This window comes from Megachile rotundata, chromosome 5 (genome assembly GCF_050947335.1).
Source record: "Megachile rotundata isolate GNS110a chromosome 5, iyMegRotu1, whole genome shotgun sequence".
Lineage (NCBI taxonomy): Eukaryota > Metazoa > Arthropoda > Insecta > Hymenoptera > Megachilidae > Megachile > Megachile rotundata.
Window position 1 is genome coordinate 14,294,222 of NC_134987.1, and position 18,947 is coordinate 14,313,168.

General features: G+C 36.5%; 1 protein-coding gene across 2 annotated transcripts in view; it reads right to left on the bottom strand.

Moving 5' to 3' along the window:
* LOC100882143 (LON peptidase N-terminal domain and RING finger protein 3) overlaps window positions 1–15,794 on the bottom strand; it is a 90,051-nt gene extending 74,257 nt beyond the window's left edge. The window contains exon 1 of one of the 2 annotated variants that reach the window (XM_012283824.2): window positions 14,063–15,794. In XM_012283824.2, the coding sequence (XP_012139214.2) occupies window positions 14,063–14,630 (568 nt within the window). In that variant the 5' untranslated portion in view covers window positions 14,631–15,794. The remainder of the gene's footprint in view (window positions 1–14,062) is intronic. The other variant, XM_012283825.2, reaches the window with a different exon arrangement.
* Window positions 15,795–18,947: the final 3,153 nt, after the last annotated feature.

Genomic DNA, 18,947 nt, shown 5'->3' on the forward strand with positions numbered 1-18,947 from the left:
TGGTCGCCACGGTTTCGACTAGCAGGTGGTGAAATGTGGCCCACCTGAAGCTTCAACATCGATGTCTCATCTGATTTTCTGCTATTAACTTGTACTTCCCCTTCGTTTTATTCTAGTTACTCCGAACATGTGTATCAGCTTAGAGATCGCGAATATTGCTGCCAAATTGTTATTAAGACTTTAATTATGTTCTTAGTTTGCGTTAGTTCTGATTGTGGAAGATTTAGGTCCTTGGTTTCATACATTTCGGCTGTGATTGTTTGATATGTGTCTTTGGGTCAACTGTATATTTAGCTACGATTGTTTAATATTTAGTTGTCTTTAGTTCAATACATATTTAGCTACTATTGTTACATATGTATTCAGTTCAGTAGATATTTAGTTATGATTAAATATTCAGACATGTCCTTAGTTTAATACGTCCTCATATGTAATTCATGACAGGTACATTTTGTTGCAGTATTTGTATAAATATCCTCACATATTCACATATGCAAACTCCCAGGCCTATTAAAGGTCTTCCTATATCTTCCTAATTGTATTCTTTGCTGTTCATTACTGTTTTAAATATTAAACATGTCAAAAAGTAAAAGTTCATCTGTTCCACACATGATACCCACACACGATGCCCACACATGAGTACGTTCATGCAAATATTTATATATTTCAATATTTTTAACTGTCGTGTTTGTGCATACAATATGTGTATTCAACAAATAAACTCTTAATATTATATATTTTTACTGTTTCGTACATGATGCCCACACATGATGCCCACACATGAGTACGTTCATGCAAATATTTATATATTTCAATATTTTTAACTGTCTTGTGTTGATGCATACAATATGTGTATTCATCAAATAAATTCTTAATATTATATTTGTTGACTGTTTCATACATGATTCCCACACATGATGCCCACACACGAGTACATTCATGCAAATATTTATATTTAAATATTTTTAACTGCTTCGTACAAAATACTTACAAATATTTAAACATTATTAACTGTTTCGTATAAAATATTTCAGACAAAATTGTTAATTTGAACACGTATGAACGTACTTACATATGAAATACGCTAAAGCTTGTTGACGAGTAAAGCAGTAATATATAAGCAAATCGAAGAACACGACGATAAAGTTACATAAGTATTCGTCGTATCGTGAAAATCTCATTAGGAAAACCAAATGAGTCAGATCGTATTTTCATGCTCGAATATGCGTGTACCACGAAAACACGGTCTGTGAAGAAACCACTCACTCTTTTCATATATTCGGGGGATATTTTCGTGCGATTGCGAATCGACGGCGTATTTGTTGAAACGCGAATTGTATACGTCAGCTACCTTCCTTAGAAATTATTGTACATATTGCATACAATGTGTCCCAATATTTTTTTACCAAACTTCACTTACATGTCCCAGTTTTTGATCATCAATCTTTATCAATATATTTCGTACGCAAAAATAAGGGAAAATGTGAGATACATCAGTGCTATAATAAGAGTTATAAATATAATTAAATAGGAGTTAAAGTCTCATGTTAATTTAACATTTTTGTGTGTGGAGTCTGTTATCAAAAAGCTGGGACTTCCAGTTTCCAAGATACTCCATGATACGTGAAGTATTTTGTATTGTAAAGTACTGTAAATATGTATTTCTAAAATACAAAGAAAATATGTTACTCCTCCACATAAACTTTCGCTAACCAACAATGTATCCGATATCATAGCCTAATGTCTTCGACGATTGTCGCGGTCGGATCTCATTCAACCGGGTGTTCCTTCGCTCTAATTACCAAGGAACTTTCCCCACGCGTATCCAGAGAGATGACACGCAAGAAAATCAGCGGATAAATCCGACACCGCACAGAGATGAGTATACAGTTTCAGAAGCTTGCGTTTCAGTCTGCGGAAGCTGGGTCAGGTCGAGAGGCAGCCACGTTTGTCGGGAAAACAAGTGTCTTCGCGATGATAATGTAATTTCCTGTTCCGGGAACTTAACTCCGGTGGTTCCTCGCAGTTGGAAAAGTGGAAACAAATCCATCGGGAGTTTCTCGCGCACGGCCTTCGAGAGTTCGTCGTCCACGTATATGGACTGCTGCCAAATTCGGCACGCTTTGCTCCTTCTTACCTTTATCTCGGTCGGAAAGGCGGCGACGGGAGGACGTGGCCGCGAATTCTAAAGACCGCCACGGACCAAGGACGCATCCGTGGTGTTCAAGTGATTCGCAAAGAGAGCAACGAGAACGACACCGTGTCAGGGCCACGATCAACCGGAGGCCGAGCTACCACCAATGAAAACGGGGCCTCGCGAATTTCGCGACAACCTCCTCTCTCGTATATTAACCCTTTCACTGACAACTTTATAAACCAGAACGTTGTACCAACCAGTTAATTGCGGCCAACGTATATACACGTCCATGCAAAATTCTATTCTGGTGCGTTAAATGTGTGCACACGTTGATCCAGAACTGCTGCGGTGAACGTCCATACACGTTGATGTAACTTTATAAATTAGATTGTTGTATCAACCTGCTAATTGTGGTCTATGTATATACACGTCCATGCAAAATTCTATTCGGGTGCGTTGAACGTGTGTACAGGTTGATCCAAAACTAATGTGCTGCAATGTATGTCTACACACGTCGATTCAATTTTATAAAACAGATTGTTGTATCAACCAGTTACTTGCAATCAATGTATATGCATATAAGTCCATTTAAAATTCTATTTTGTTGAGGTGGATGCGTATATACGTCGATTCAAAACTAGTCTAGTGTGATGGACGTGTACATATGTGGATTCTAAACTAGTTTGCTGCAATGGATATCTATACACGTCGATTCAACTTTATAAAACAAACTGTAGTATCAACCAGTTACTTGCAACCAATGTACATACATATACGTCCATTTAAAATTCTATTTTACTGTGGGTGATGTATATGTTAATTCAAAACTAAACTGGTGTGATGGACGTGTATACACGACGATCCAAATCTCTGTTGCATTACGTGAACATAGACATGATACTACATTTTATACATAGTTAACAATTTTGTAAAATAAAATTTGATATAAATTAAAGAATACAAAGTTAGAATACAAAAATCTGAACACCTATTTGTTGGTTATTTTTCTAACCTAAAAATTGTCTCATTCTTCGAAGACCATCAATTGCGATCACATAACTAAAGGCACATATCTCGGAACAAATCGTTGACGCAGTTATTCACCGGCATCCTTCTCGGAAATTCTATCAATGACCGAAGAAAGATTACAGCAAAAATAGATTTCTGCTGAACGCGTTATTTCCGACGTGGATGCGAACAATGAATACAATTTACGCGGATCAAAACTCGCATCTCGTTCAGATAGAAAGCTATCAGACGAGCAGTTTCGCGAACAATAGCGAACGTGCTTGTATTTACTTTGTGTGTAACAAAGTCCGTGGGAGCAGCGTAGAAATCCTGTAACATTTATCTTTATTGATAAGAGAGGGGAAATGGAGGGAACGAGATGGAAAGTGAACGCACGATAAACGAAGCGAAAACGGTCGATACTATTACCTAACGTGATTCTGATGAATTAGTACCTCTAGGACATCGTTAAGCTTTCTTGGTATTCTAAAAAAGGTTCGGATTGTTTGTGCGATTTGATGGTTTATCAGTGATGAATAGGTTCATCATTTAAAATTAAATAAAAAATAAAAAACTGTTATAACTGTTGTAATTGATTTATTGTAATAATTTTTATAGTAGTTAAAATTGTTGTCAGTGTATGTAGAATGTAAGCAGATATAAAATTGTCTTAATATTTGATTATTAATTTAGAGATAAATAAATGTATTTCGTCTACTAATATAATTTATTTGCTACAAAATTTATTTTCTAAATGGTAGGAATATTACAATAAAATAAAAGCGATACTAAAAATACAGTAACACCACAATGAATAAACAATTTGTCACCCATAAAAAAAATGAACAGACAAGTCGTTCGAAACAGTAAAAAGTAGATCTGCTCGAAATGGAACACGGAGTTGTCCGAGAAAACGTCGGGAACGAAAGGTGAACAGTTGTATAACAGCAACGAGGTGTCAAGATAAGTTTCCTAAAATAATTAAGTGTATCAACACGCTTTCAAGTGGACTTATGCGTCCTTTCGAGATTTCTTAAAGTAGATCCAATAATTTCAAATCCACAGGTATTTTATCGTTGAAGTTGTCGATTATATCACATTTTATACCAGTAATCTTTCTGTAATTGCACCAACACATTCTAAGCACAACAAATTATGTACACAGAGTAAGCTTCTGTTTAATCATTTATCAGCAAACGATGTAATTAACTGAGTTCACAAAAAAACTTATAATCTATATTATTATGTAAGCATGCGATGATATCTGCGTTAATTTCCTTTTTAACTTTGTTCGATTGTAACGTCGACGATTAGATTTTAATTCGACATATTTATTATTATTAATGGTTGTTTAGTTTTTATTTCTTTCGTATCTTCGAATCGTTTTATTATGAGCGATAGAATATGCAAAATGGAGGAAGTATTAAATGGAATTGTTCAAGATATATACGTTCTTTCAAAAGTTGTTTAATATACTGAATGCAATTTAAAGTTAATTGGAATGTTAATGTTACACAAATCTAATATTTGTTTTTATTTTATTTGACAAAATAAAACGTTTCTTCCAAAACGTTAAAATTGTTTAATATACTGACTGAAGTTTGAAATTAATTGATATGTTAATATTACACGTGAAGATATAATATTTGTTTTTATTTTATTTTACAGAGTAGTGACATGACATGAAAGAATTTCTTTAATGAAAGAAGATTAATAAGTCTGTTGTTTCTAATATTCTTTATTTTTGTTTCTATATTTATTTTTCGAATATGTTTCATTTGTTTTTTTTTTTCAAATACACAGTTTCCATGATTAATGTTACTGTATAATAATTACAGTGAAACAAAATATTATTTATTTTTGATATTATAGATATTACATGGTTTCCCTCGTTTCTAGCTTCTGTCATCGAACTTACCGCGCCACGGGCACATTCTATATAAAGTACAGCTGGCACTCGAACGATAATTATAGCAAACTTTGCAGAAACGAGATACTGTGATTCGAAAATACTTGGAAGACAATGGCAGCCTCGGGAAATGTTTTTCGGTATTAATTTGCCTTGAAATTCCGTTGAAGCGTGTTCTTTTGTTCGATCAATGCTTTCGCAGGTAATCGGAGTGACGCTCGAAGAATTAAAATCTATGCTGGCATTGAAAAATAGAGACAATATTTTTAGTAAAAAAGAGATATTTCATAATATATTTAGTGGGCAAAATTATTATTATATTAGAATATCTGTATGTACGTTAGAATAACTTCAAGTTTATAGATAAATTATGTTAGAACTATTTCTTTGAATTATTAAGGTTGTAACAAAGTATAGCTGAAATTGTCAGTTGGTTGAATATAGAATATTAACATGAATATTAGGTTTTCTCCCTAAAGACTCCTTTATACTATCAGCATACATTACACCAACGGTATCCAACTCATCAATAATATACATTATACACCAACAGTGCTATCCTCCTCATCAATAATGTACATCACTATACACCAACAGTGCTATCCTATATACCAGCGATGCATTTAATACATGATGTCTTTAATGCTACCTCGTGGGTCACTAAGTCAGTCACTTGAAATAAGAGATATGGTAAAACCACTTACTAATGTGGTTAGGTTAGGTTAGGTTATACACCATACCATATACCGATAATTTGGAGATATTCATAATTATATATTATATTATATAAGACTTATATTTGACAATTTTTATTAGTCGTTACAAAACTACGATGCAACCATGCACAGTGTCTTTTCACAAATAAAACATCAGACATTCTATAATACAATACAGTGCTTATAAACAATATGTGGATCACTTACAAGGCTCTACTACAATCATGTCATATTTATTAATTATATTATATTTATCTTATGTTATATGGTATATGTTATATTATGCTATATGTTATTATGTTATATGTTACATTATATTATTATTATATTATACTTAATAAGTTACATTATTTTATAGTTAACAAAAAAACTTGTCAGCTTTTCCGTTTATAACAATAATCTTCATGAGTCATTTGAAAAGTCTTCCTATGTCACCGTGAAACGACTCACAGCTCCACCATATAAGTCCACTGAGCAATATACCAAAAACGTATACACACATTCCGACCGCAATCACCTCGATCCTCAAAACCGTATTACAAGACAAAAACTCTTGCATAAGTTCTGAATTAATTAATTTCGGGTCGCATACGTCGCATCGCCATACTGGATTCTCCGTATCGGATGCAGTCGGGAATATCAAAATTACGTAAGCGCCGGGCGACGCAGAAACTAAATTTAAAGAAGCAAAAACGAATCGCGTAGTTGGAGCATGAGCCATCTGCAAACACGTAGTCCGATCGCTTATTTGCTTGGTTGCACCTGCACCGTCCACCTGGCCTTTAAGCCAGTTACACCGACTTTAATTTCCCCTATAGACACTGCTCGGACTAAACTCTGTGATGTTACGTATACATATATGCGTACAGTATGCGTACGGTAGCTACACATATGTGGATTGTTCGATTTTACTTTGATCGGATCGGATCGGAGTATACAAGAAAGCTTTGTGCTGCGGTGGTTTATTTGCGAAGTTTGTAATTGATGTAGGTGGAGGAATATCGGAATAGTTTTATTTTTTGTGTGATGATTTTTGATGGTCTCAAATCCTTTTGAAGGTCTTGATCAAATGACGAATTTTGGAACTTTGAGATTATAGAATGTGGGATAGAGGATGTGAAGTTTTGAGAATTTTTTGTGTTGAGATGTTGAGGAATTGAGAGAAAAGTTGAGAATTTAACAGTTTGATCTTTGAAGATTTGAGACAATTATTGTGACAATTTAATGCATTCTGACAAGTTAAGAATTCGACGATTTGACTCTCTAAGAATTTGAGAAATTATGAACTTCACAATTTGAAAAGTTAGTAATTTGAACACTTAAAAATTTAAGAACTTGTCAATTTGAAAATTTGGTAATTTGAAGACTTAAAAATTTAAGAACTTGTTAATTTGAAAATTTAAGAATTTTAAAGCTTGAAAATTTAAGAGTTTGAGAATTTAGAAGTTTTCATCTTATATTCCCTAAAATAAAAGGTATACATATGCAATTACTAAAAACCTCTCCATTCACGTATTTTTATCTAAAGTTATCCATTACCTAAAGGTACATATCTAATAATATATCATTCACATAGCAACAGATTAATAAATTATTCCATCTTCTTGAAGCAACATCAGTACTCATATACTTGATCCAGCGATAAAGATTGCTAATCTCCACCCGTTCCAAACTACACAAAATTCCAAACTCTTACATTTCCGTATCAAAAACACCAATCTAAGCTTTGAAGCAAACGCCGATACATTATTTTACTTGACCATTAGCGTCCTGTGTCATAGGAATAAATTAAAAGCGTTATACTACATGCTCAGCGTGTTCGACGCTCGAAAAGCTCCTTTTATAGAGCAGCGCGTGTTTCTAGCTTGACACACCACTTAAAATAATACGTGCACAATGAACCACGGATCTGTATCGATCTAGAACCAATTTATTTCGCTACATATCTCATGGTAAATATTTTGCGTGAATATTTCGAAACGTTTGTTGAGACAATCGAGTAGAAGAGAACACAATAGCTTTCGACATCCATAAATTCATAAACACAGGAAATGAACTGTGCAGAGGTGTGAAATGTGCGGTATGAATGAAGCTCATTAAGAATGACTATGAAATTTACGATTAGCTAACAAGCGAGTAGAATTGAGTGATTGAAAAGACGTGCGACGGTGAAGAAAAAAATAGACACAAATTCGTGAATGAAGTTTAAGAATGAAAGGACGTGGAGATATACTACGAATCGTGTTTCATTTTATGTTTAGTTTGAAGCTCCGATAAATTTACGAAACTTTTCTTTCGCGACGTCCACCTACATAAATACAGAAAAGCGATAAGATGTTAATTTTATTTTGCAGGAGAGAAATATTGAGACACGAGGTCTCGCGGTTTCTCACGGTGATGTCCCACGAGTGTTTCTGATATGATTGGTAAATGATTACCAAGAACAATGACGCGTAGCCGCGATAACACGTAATCCGTGCTCATGACTAATCGTCCTTGTTGGGATCGTCCTCGTTATCTTCGTCATCGTAGATTACGTTTTATGGAGAAGGTCCCGGTATAATCGCCACGTATAAAAATAAGACGCGAACGATTAAACTACGCATTCCGTTGCAATCGATAATAATAAGGCATACTGCAACGATTCGCGTATGTTCGTCACTTATGAAAATATCTTTGCGTTTGTAACGATTTTGCGAGTTTCAGATTCGATTTTGGAATTTGAAAATTTGTTCATTACATCATTTTTTAATTTTAGAATATTTGGATTATGAAATTTTTCAATTTACCAATTTTTCAATTGTTCAATTGTTCAATTTTTCAATTTTTCAATTTTTCAATTTCCCAATTTTCTCATTTAAAAATTTTTAAATTTTAGAATTTTAGGATTTTTCAATTTTCCTTTTTCCAATTTTTCAATTTTCCAATTTTCCCTTTTTCCAATTTTCTAATTTTAGAATTTTAGGATTTTTCAATTTTCCAATTTTCCAATTTTAGAATTTTAGGATTTCCAATTCTTAGATTCTCAATTTCTTCGAGAACTCCATAATTTTTTAATTTCCTATTCTCAAAATTCAGAAATTTCTCAGTCTCTAAAGAATTTACTTTCGCAATTTTATAGTTCCAAAATTTCTCAAATCCAGAAATTCCCTAACTCCAAATTTTCTTAAATTCCTAAATTCCATAATTCTCAAGTGTGGCAATTTCCAAGTCTCCAAAAGAAATTCTGAAATACTTTCAAATATCTCAAATTTCCACATTTTTAAATACCTATCCACACCTTCAACTTGCCAATCACCCAAATTTCCAAATACCTAAATCCCTAAAAACTTCCCAAAAGCGAGATCAAAGATCGAGAATCTTAACACGATTGTAATTACATCTTTTATTCTTAACCCTAACAAACATCTACTTCAACCTAACTTTAGATAATTTTACACTCGCGTAAAATTTGATTTATAGAAGATTGAATGTACCACAAGATCGCCTAACAAAATTCTTTCCCAAATATTTCCTATATTTCCCAAGATTGCAAACCTTAATTTTCCAAAGCTACTACTTCTGCTCAGCTATCTAATCATATGAAATTTGATTCAAATCCATATCACCTAACTATTAATTTGAAGTAGAAGCTCCATACCATAAAATCACCTCAATAAAATTCTTTCCCAAATATTTCAATTTCCCAAAATTGCCTACCATAATTTTCCAAAGCCACTACTTCTGCTCATCTATGCAATCGTGTAAAATTTGATTGGAATCCATGCCACCTAACTATTAATTTAAAGTAGAAGCTCCGTACCATAAAATCACCTCAATAAAATTCTTTCCCAAATATTTCAATTTCCCAAAATTGCCTACCATAATTTTCCAAAGCCACTACTTCTGCTCATCTATGCAATCGTGTAAAATTTGATTTGAATCCATGCCACCTAACTACTAATTTGAAGTAGAAGCTCCGTACCATAAAATCACCTCAATAAAATTCTTTCCAAAATATTTCAATTTCTCAAAATTGCCTACCATAATTTTCCAAAGCTTCTGCTCATCTACGTAATCGTATAAAATTTGATTGGAATCCACGTCAACGAGGTCATGCACACCAAGAGTTCGCCAAACGCGATTTTCTCGTCACAAAGATTCGAAGGGGACTCTAACCGGCTACTCACGAGGCATAAAGCGAGTCTGTAGCCAGCAGGTAAATTCTCTCGATCCCAGTAGAAAGAATAACTGAATCGATCGCATTCCTTCTCCCTCTTCGTTGTTGCATGCCGAGTGCAGCGAACGGGCTCTCGCGTGGAAAGGGAGGCGGCTACGTTCGAACGCGAAGACGACGACGTCGCTAAGTTCACGGCCAGTCTGAGGCTGTTCTTATATAACGTTCTCCAAGAAAGAGGGAGAGAGAGACAGGTCGAAGGAAAAAGGAGAGAAAGGGAGAGACGGGAGTGCCGAGAGACCAGATTATTCCTAACGTCGGGCCATTCGGTGGGACACGTTGCTGCATGTACCGCGAACACAAAGATCCTCCGCCTCGCATTCTGGCGGACCGTGTTTTCGCTTAGGAAAACTTAACACGTCTTATACACGCGTGAAACCGAAACGACACGTGCCATACCCGACAAGCGGAACCGACGTTGCATTGTTTGACAGGCAAGAAACTGCAGACAATTTCGTGTACACGAATAATTTGTTTTACAGTAGGAAAATGGCTTAGGGGATTAACTTATATGCGGAGGCTTTAAATTGTTCAATTTTGATTTCTAGAATTTTCAGCTGGGATGGAGGTTTGCGAGGTTTACAGTTTGAAGAAGTGGGAGTATAGGAATTTGAGGATTTTGGAGTTAGATATGTAATTTTGGGGAGAGCTTGGAGATTTAGGGGTTTGGGGATTTGTAGATGTGGAGTTTTGCATATATGAGAAGTTGCAGACTTGGAAATTTGGGGAAATTGTGAATTTGGGATTTGGGAAATTTGGGAATTTGGAAATGGAAAATTTGAGAATTGGGAAATTTGGAATTGGGATATTTGAGAATTGGGAAATTTGGAATTGGGATATTTGGGAATTGGGAAATTTTGAATTGAGAAATTTGGGAATTGGGCAATTTAGAAATTGGAAAATTTGGAATTGGGAAATTTGGGAATTGGGAAATTTGGGAATTGGAAAATTTGGGAATTGGGAAACGTGGTAATTGGGAAACGTGGGAATTGGGAAACGTGGGAATTGGGAAACGTGGGAATTGGGAAACGTGGGAATTGGGAAACGTGGGAATTGGGAAATGTGGGAATTGGGAAATTTGGAAACTGAAAAATTTGGGAATTGGGAAACGTGGGAATTGGGAAACGTGGGAATTGGGAAACGTGGGAATTGGGAAACGTGGGAATTGGGAAACGTGGGAATTGGGAAACGTGGGAATTGGGAAACGTGGTAATTGGGAAACGTGGTAATTGGGAAATGTGGGAATTGGAAAATTTGGGAATTGGGAAACGTAGTAATTGGGAAACGTGGGAATTGGGAAACTTGGAATTGGGAAATTTGGGAATTGGAAAATTTAGAAATTGGGAAACTTGGAATTGTAAATTTTGGAAATTGGAAAATTTGGAATTTGTAAAATTTTGAACTGAAAAATTTGGAACTTAGGAAATTTCAAGAATTACACCTCATATTTTTCGTTCACCTTCACATTAACTCTACACTAATTCCTCCATTTTTCTATTTATATCGAAAATACAAGTTTCAAATCTCTGTCACCTTCAAACCACCCTGCATAGCCCGTATAATCTGGAGTTACATAGTATGTAATTTATTTACTCTTATTCGTAATAATAAATGATGAAAAGTATTTTCGGCAACGTGCAATGGAACAGAACCGAGTATTTCACAATGGAATTTATGCGCTTATTAACGATAAAATTTCTCGGATCAAGCTGTGTTTACGAGGAGACGATAGTCATAAAATGGAGATGTAATCATGGCGATAGCGTCATGGATTAAAAAATAGAAACATATCCAACGGACGTTTCGACGTTTAGGAAAGTGAACAAAGGAGTTTATGCTGCGGCTGCAACGGGGTCATCAACCAGAGCTCAAACCGGAGCGATTAAAATCCACCTATGGTGGATATAGAAACGGGAATCTTCTTCTTACGGGGAACGCTATTATGAACTATACCATAGTACACCATAAGATTTATAATTTTCTATTCTTTTTTATTTTTACTCTAATTTGCATTGTGCGACCATTTAAAATTTTGTTATATTGAAGCTTATGAAATGTATTGATATATTTTTAATGTACTGTAAAACACATTAAGGTTTGCAACACATTTTGAATTAAAATTTGGAACAAGTACTAGTGTTTATCAATTTTTTTATCGTATATATTTTTAGACTCAATTTTTTTTTATGTTACATATGTGAAATATATGTAAAATTATGTTGCTATATGTGAAATTACTCTGTATTGAAAATATAGAATTTTAAAATGAAAATATTATTGTTAATGAAGATTTTATTTCTTGACTTCAGAAGCACATATCTTGGGAGGTAGAATCAAGTTTTAAGAAGAGGTGACACGAAAGGAACGCCTGGAATATTTTACTGATGAATCATGTCAATACAGAATTTATTTATATTAATGAAGATTGCATACTTTCATAAATTTGTCCTTTAATTTTCTTATTTTTTTAATCAGTATCAAAGTTGTTTTTGAGTAATAAAAAAATTACACTTTATTTTTTAATTAAATTGAAATTCCTTTAGCTCAATGCAATTTAATGTAATAAATTGATGTAACTGATTGAAACCTAACAAATTTTATATACATTTTGATCGATTTAGAAATGATGTCATCCGCGATTAAAAATTGCAGATGACTTCGTTAAAATATTATATAATCATCCTAAATTTGATATGGCCATTAAATTAAAACAGTGCAACATTAATATACTCCTATTAAATAACACAAAATAAAGAATATGTGAACATCAATAAAAAACTAATACATTCGTTTGTATTTTTAATACTCTAATAAATATACTGCCATTTTGTTTTGTTGATTTTGTTCACAAGTTTTTTCAAGCAGAATGTTTAATACATTTAATATATGTTATACAATCATTTTAATCTGACCTATTAAAATTTATTAACAAGACTTGTAAAACAAAAATTTATACAAATAATAGAATTTGTAAAAATATTAATACCTTGTTGCACAGCATTAGAAACAAACTGTAACTAATACATAACAAATTTTTTATAGTTCGAATAGAAATGAACTGCATATTTCATAATCAGTAAAATTATCGAAACCATTCCTTTCACGTAATTGCATTCCTTTTTTATAATTTTATATAATCGCAACTGTTCAGTTTGAAAATACAACAAATTCACAATATTATGTCACTTTTCCCTATATAAATATATAACATAAGTAACTTTACACAAACATTTGTTTACTGTTTTCTTCATCATCATAATTTCAGCATAAAAACAAATCTCCAAAATTAAAAAATAACCCTGAACAAGTTCATCAGCTCAATTTCTTGAATCTGTCGTAAGTTCTCCGAAACTTGCGTTGAAATTTAAAAAAAGAAAATGATTTATGCGTCAGAAATTGAATCGGGACAAAGAAAAATCGCGGGATGCTTTTTCTTCACGAGACGAGGACCAAGTTGCATATGATTTACAGCGTTGTTTATAAAACCGTGAAACGCGTTTTCTGTCGTAAAAAAGTCACTCTGACCGACAGATAACGCGAACGACATCGTTCGTAGATTGAACGCGTAGTAAATACTCGCGTTCGAACAGAATATCATTCATGAAATGCACAGCTTATTTACGCTGAGAGCGTCTGAAAGATCACGCGACTACTTCGGTTCATTGACAGCCGATTCCTCCTATCGAGCTCGATCTTTCGAAAATCATCGAAACCTAATCGTCCGTATTTCCAGGCCTCGTTATCTTCGAAATTGGTACGTGCAAATTAATTCAATCTTCTGCGGTTCGTAACGTTATCCGGATTCGCTGTTTCGTAATGATCTTTATGTAACCACTTTGTAATCCCTGGTGAGAATTTAGTAGCTCGAATAAACTTTTCTGCGCGTGAAACGAACGATTTGAAACGTCGTTGCATAAATAGGCGAACAAAAGGACAAAAGGTACGATCCTGCTCTCACACCCTCACAACGAAACCGACATCAAAATTTAACACACGTCGCGAGGCAATCTTCGCCTGAACCTTAATTCGATTCTCGATCCACGTGAAACCGTTTCATGAAAATTGTAGAAACTCACCAAGATGAACGGCGAGATTGTACCTCTCCAGAGCTTGAGCCAGGTGTCCCTCCTTCATCAGGATATCACCCTCGTGTCTGGCTCTGCTGGCTTCCGCCTCGCGTGGCCACCACTTTTCCACGAGTCTCTGCACGAGCACGTTCGTCTCACCCACGCTGCCGATTTTTTGCCCGCACACGCGACAGTTCTTGCCCGGTTCCACGCAATTCTTGCAGTAAATGTGGCCGCAGTTGGTGGTCACCGGTTGGCACAGGGTGCCCTCGCAGAAAGGGCACGCGAACGACGTTTCGATCTTCCTTCTGGAGCTACCGGTGTTCGCGGCTCCGGACAGCTCGTCCAGAAGAGCGTTGGCCAGGTGTTTCAGCCTCTCGGGCGGAATGGAGCCCACGGCCAAACACCTCGCGTAAACACCGATGGATTCCCTGATGCGACCGCACTTCGCCAAAGAATCCCCGTATCCGACGAGCACCTCGAACGTCGGGGTTTGCTGTTTTAGGTTGCGTTCGTACATCTCTACAGCGAGACGGTAATTGCGCGAGGCAAAAGCTTCCTTCGCCAGCTCGGTCATTTTTCGACAGGTTAAATCCCCTTCTCGAACTTGTTTTACGTGTACGCGCCGATCGCGGTGTGAAGTACGCGATACGATATCCTCGGCGCTCCGGAAACAATGCACATTTTACTTCATCGAAGCACACGCAGATAGACAACGTTTTAAAAGACGTTTTGAAATAAATCGCATGCGAATGCAGGGAACACTTGACGGGAACGCGAGATTATCGTCGATAGTCGGATTCAGAACTGACCGATAAGTGGTCAGGTTTGACAGTTGGCCGACCACGCGGTATGTGGATCGACGAGCAACGACACGCAAGCACGATACGCACGGCACGACGGCGCACTCGCAACTGCCTCCTCGGCTGTCACCGCTCGCTCGGGCCACTGTCAGAAACGTAAACCTACTGTGGGCAGCGAGAGGGGTGACGGTGGGCACCGTGGTGCCGGTGGTGGTGGCGTCGGCGGCGACGACGGCGTCGGTGCAACCGCGGTGGCAAGCCAAACGACGACGACAGCGCCGCGCGGCGGTTCACACACCTTCGGCTCCTCGCTGTGTGTCTTCCACCTCGCTATTTTGCGATAGCAGGGACCATGCTATATCAGCGGCTCTTCCTTCTTCGTGGGCGTCGGTGTCGAGCCACACCCTCGCTGTCGAGCACGGTCATCGTCCTGTCAGGATCACTCGATCCGTTTCAACCCCTGCGTCTCTCTTCGCTATTATCCTAGCCGAGGATTAACTATCCCCATCCTGTCAACTCCGAGTGAGGGTGGATCCACATAGGAGCCCCATTCATCGAGTAGAATATCAACAGGCTCGAGTCCTGTCAAAGGTCCCAGTTCTGGGAAATTGGCCTTGAAATAGAACCCCGGAGGAAAAGTGGACGCGTGAGGCTCCGGAGGTATGGTAAACAGGTTGGCTCGTGCCAAGGCAGGATCGTTTATCCGGGACACTTGTTGGTGGACGCTATCTTCGGTCGATCGAAGGTGCCTCCTGTGTTCCCGGAATGGATTCGTCGCCGTGGACACGGGTGGTTAACGCAGGAACGCGATACCGAACACGCACTCGTTGTCGGGTAACTCGCGGCCAGCTTACATAAAGAGCGTCGCGTCAGTGCACAAAACGTGGCGGGAGCGAGACGAGTTTCGATTGGATCAATTATTCCACGGGCGAGCCTTGTCTCTCCGGGCTCTAGGAATCTTACTGAGCATGAGCAGTGCGACGGTACTTGCTCTACGTCGCGGTATTCCGCTTTACCCAGCACCGAGACCAGACCTCGGTGTGTATCGGTGCGTGAGTCGGTGTGCAACCAGCCGGCTCTTCAACTACGCAGACGCACTGTACACGCACTTGTGTACCGTCCACGTTTGCGCGATGCACTCGGATATTCGCCGGGAACCAGCGCAGGGGATGCTCCATGCGTGTTTGTTGTGCACGGTGTTGCACGTCTCGTTTCGTCAGGGTACATGAATGATGAGCAAAGGGGATGAATGATGGTTGGGAATTTTAATGAACACGTCTGGACCTTGCTTCATGGTCTAATTTACGATGTTCACGTTACTCCACAAATTGTTGCAGAGAAAGTCGAAAATGTATAAAATCTTTGCTACCAAGCATCGTCTTAAGAGACTTAAGTCCCAGGAATTAACATCATGCATTCGCGAAACTGAGTGGTATTTTGGTCGTACATGTCTGTGTATTGGGCAACGTGTATGTTAGGTGCAGTTCGTAGTATCATGCAAGTATGATATATGAATGGAGGACAAGATTTTCCTTGTATTGTAGGGAATAAATTAGCAATGGGTAACAGGTGTAGTTTGGGGGAGCTAAGTAGTAAATTGAATTATTAACCTTTAAAACTTAGGTTACAGGTCTCCTTATGAGATCAGAAATAATACATTATGTTTGACATACTATATTCGTTGTTAGTGGTGGAGTGTTTATGTCACAAACTTTTTATTTGTCAGATTCATATATCGTTCATGGGTATAATTATTACATGTGATGATGTTCATGTGATGGGTTCATTAGAGACCGTTGTATGAATTGGAGTTCTTTGGATTTTTAAGGATATTTATCAAATATGCAATACTCATATCAATTAATAATTAGTTCATACACATAATAATTTTAAGTAATTTTATCCTTCATATTTATCGTACTACCAATTGAAAACTCTATCCAAACGTAATGAAATTCAGACATGTTCGGTTTGTTTACAGCTTGCATTAAAGGATTCTTATTAGAAACGACGTATTAATTACAAATGATTAGATTATCGTTACGATTAGAAATATGCAGATAGCCATGAAGAATTCAACATAACTCTTAGTCGCATTCTTCCGACGATGCAACTTCTAATCGCTTGTATTACATGGAACTCCTGGTTGTAACGATAAAACACACGTTGCGATACGCCTACCTAGTTATCGCATGATTAATTTCTTTATTAATTTCTACACCATGCTATTACATGTTCCGTGTGTCACATGGGAATGAATTTTCACGACAGTGGGATTGTTGACTCTTATGCTTCGTTGTTGAATGTAGAATAGTTCATTCTTGGATGTTGGGGTCTGAGAATTTGGGATTTTGGGAAGTTAGAGATTTGAAATTTCAGAAATGACGAATTGGGGATGTGAGAATTTGGGGATGTGGGAATTTGGGGATGTGGGAATTTGGGGATGTGAGAATTTGGGGATGTGAGAATTTGGGGATGTGAGAATTTGTGGATGTGAGAATTTGGGGATGTGAGAATTTGGGGATGTGAGAATTTGGGGATGTGAGAATTTGGGGATGTGAGAATTTGGGGATGTGAGAATTTGGGGATGTGAGAATTTGGGGATGTGAGAATTTGGGGATGTGAGAATTTGGAGATGTGAGAATTTGGGGATGTGAGAATTTGGGGATGTGAGAATTTGTGGATGTGAGAATTTGGGGATGTGAGAATTAGGAGATGTGAGAATTTGGTGATGTGAGACTTTCGGAATGTGAGAATTTGGGGATGTAAGAATTTGAAGATGTGAGAATTTGGGGATGTGAGAATTTGGGGATGTAAGAATTTGAAGATTTGAGAATTTGGGAATTTGGCAATTTGGATTTTGTTCCGAATTTAAGGATTTGGAAATTTCAAGTTTTGAAAATTTGAAGATCTAGGATTTTACAAACTTGCAAAATGAAAATGCACAAATTTGCCAACTAACAATTTAGAGATTTTTAATTTCATAATTAATTTGTGTCATACAGTGTCACATATCGAAATACGAAAATGAACCAATTCGTAAATGAAAGAATTCGGTACTTCCCTATCACAATTCATTGTCAGCGTCATTGATACAGTAATTCATACTATCATCAGTTTTTATGTTGTTTATTATAATCGATAAAAGCTGATTCACGATTGCAATGCAATCAATAGCCAGACTGTTTCGCGTTAATCTGCAAAGTGACGAAAGTGGTCGGTGACGCATCCGCGCGTTGGCGAAAAACGGCGTGACTCTAGAAAATGGAGTCAATTAGAGCTGGCTAGCTACGGTTGCGAACTTTTACTGCTGAAAATTGACGGTTTCTCCGTTTTAGCATGTTCGCGTCGCTGTGTTTACGAGCTTAAGAAAAAGTGGATAACGTGGGAGATCCCTGGGTTCGTTAAGCGTAATTACGCTACCGAGTTACGAGATGAGCTTAAAGCTATTTTCGTTGCAACGTCCGATAAACTGAGACAAAGAATGTTTACTTTGTAATTGTACAAAGTTACACAAAATCTACCGTGTGCAATTATGTTGTGTTTTGTTATCAACGAAATAAAGAATCATTAAGTGTGATTTTTTAAGATTAAGGTTCTTATGAGGTTTATATGAGAATAATATTATGAGATTATCAGATCAAATATATGGAGACAATCTTATGAGATTTTCCGTTTATATGAGGATAATCTTATGAGACTTTCGATTTAAATGTATGAGGACAATTTTTATGAGATTACCAATTTATATGAGAACAATTATATGAAATTATTAAGTCGTGTTAAGATAATCGTATAAGAACAATGTTATGAATTTATGAATTTATACTGGAACGAGTCTTCAAGACTATTAATTTATTCGATGCAACCCTATGTAACTATTAATTTATTTCAAGGCAATTCTACAATATTATTTGTTTGTATGAAAATGATACTATTATAATACTATATAATATTGTTATACTAAAACAGTACTACAAAATTATTAAACTATACAAATACGTACTATAACATACTATATCATTACATACTGTAACGCACCATATCGTATCATAACATACTATATTTTAACGTACCATATTGTAACATAC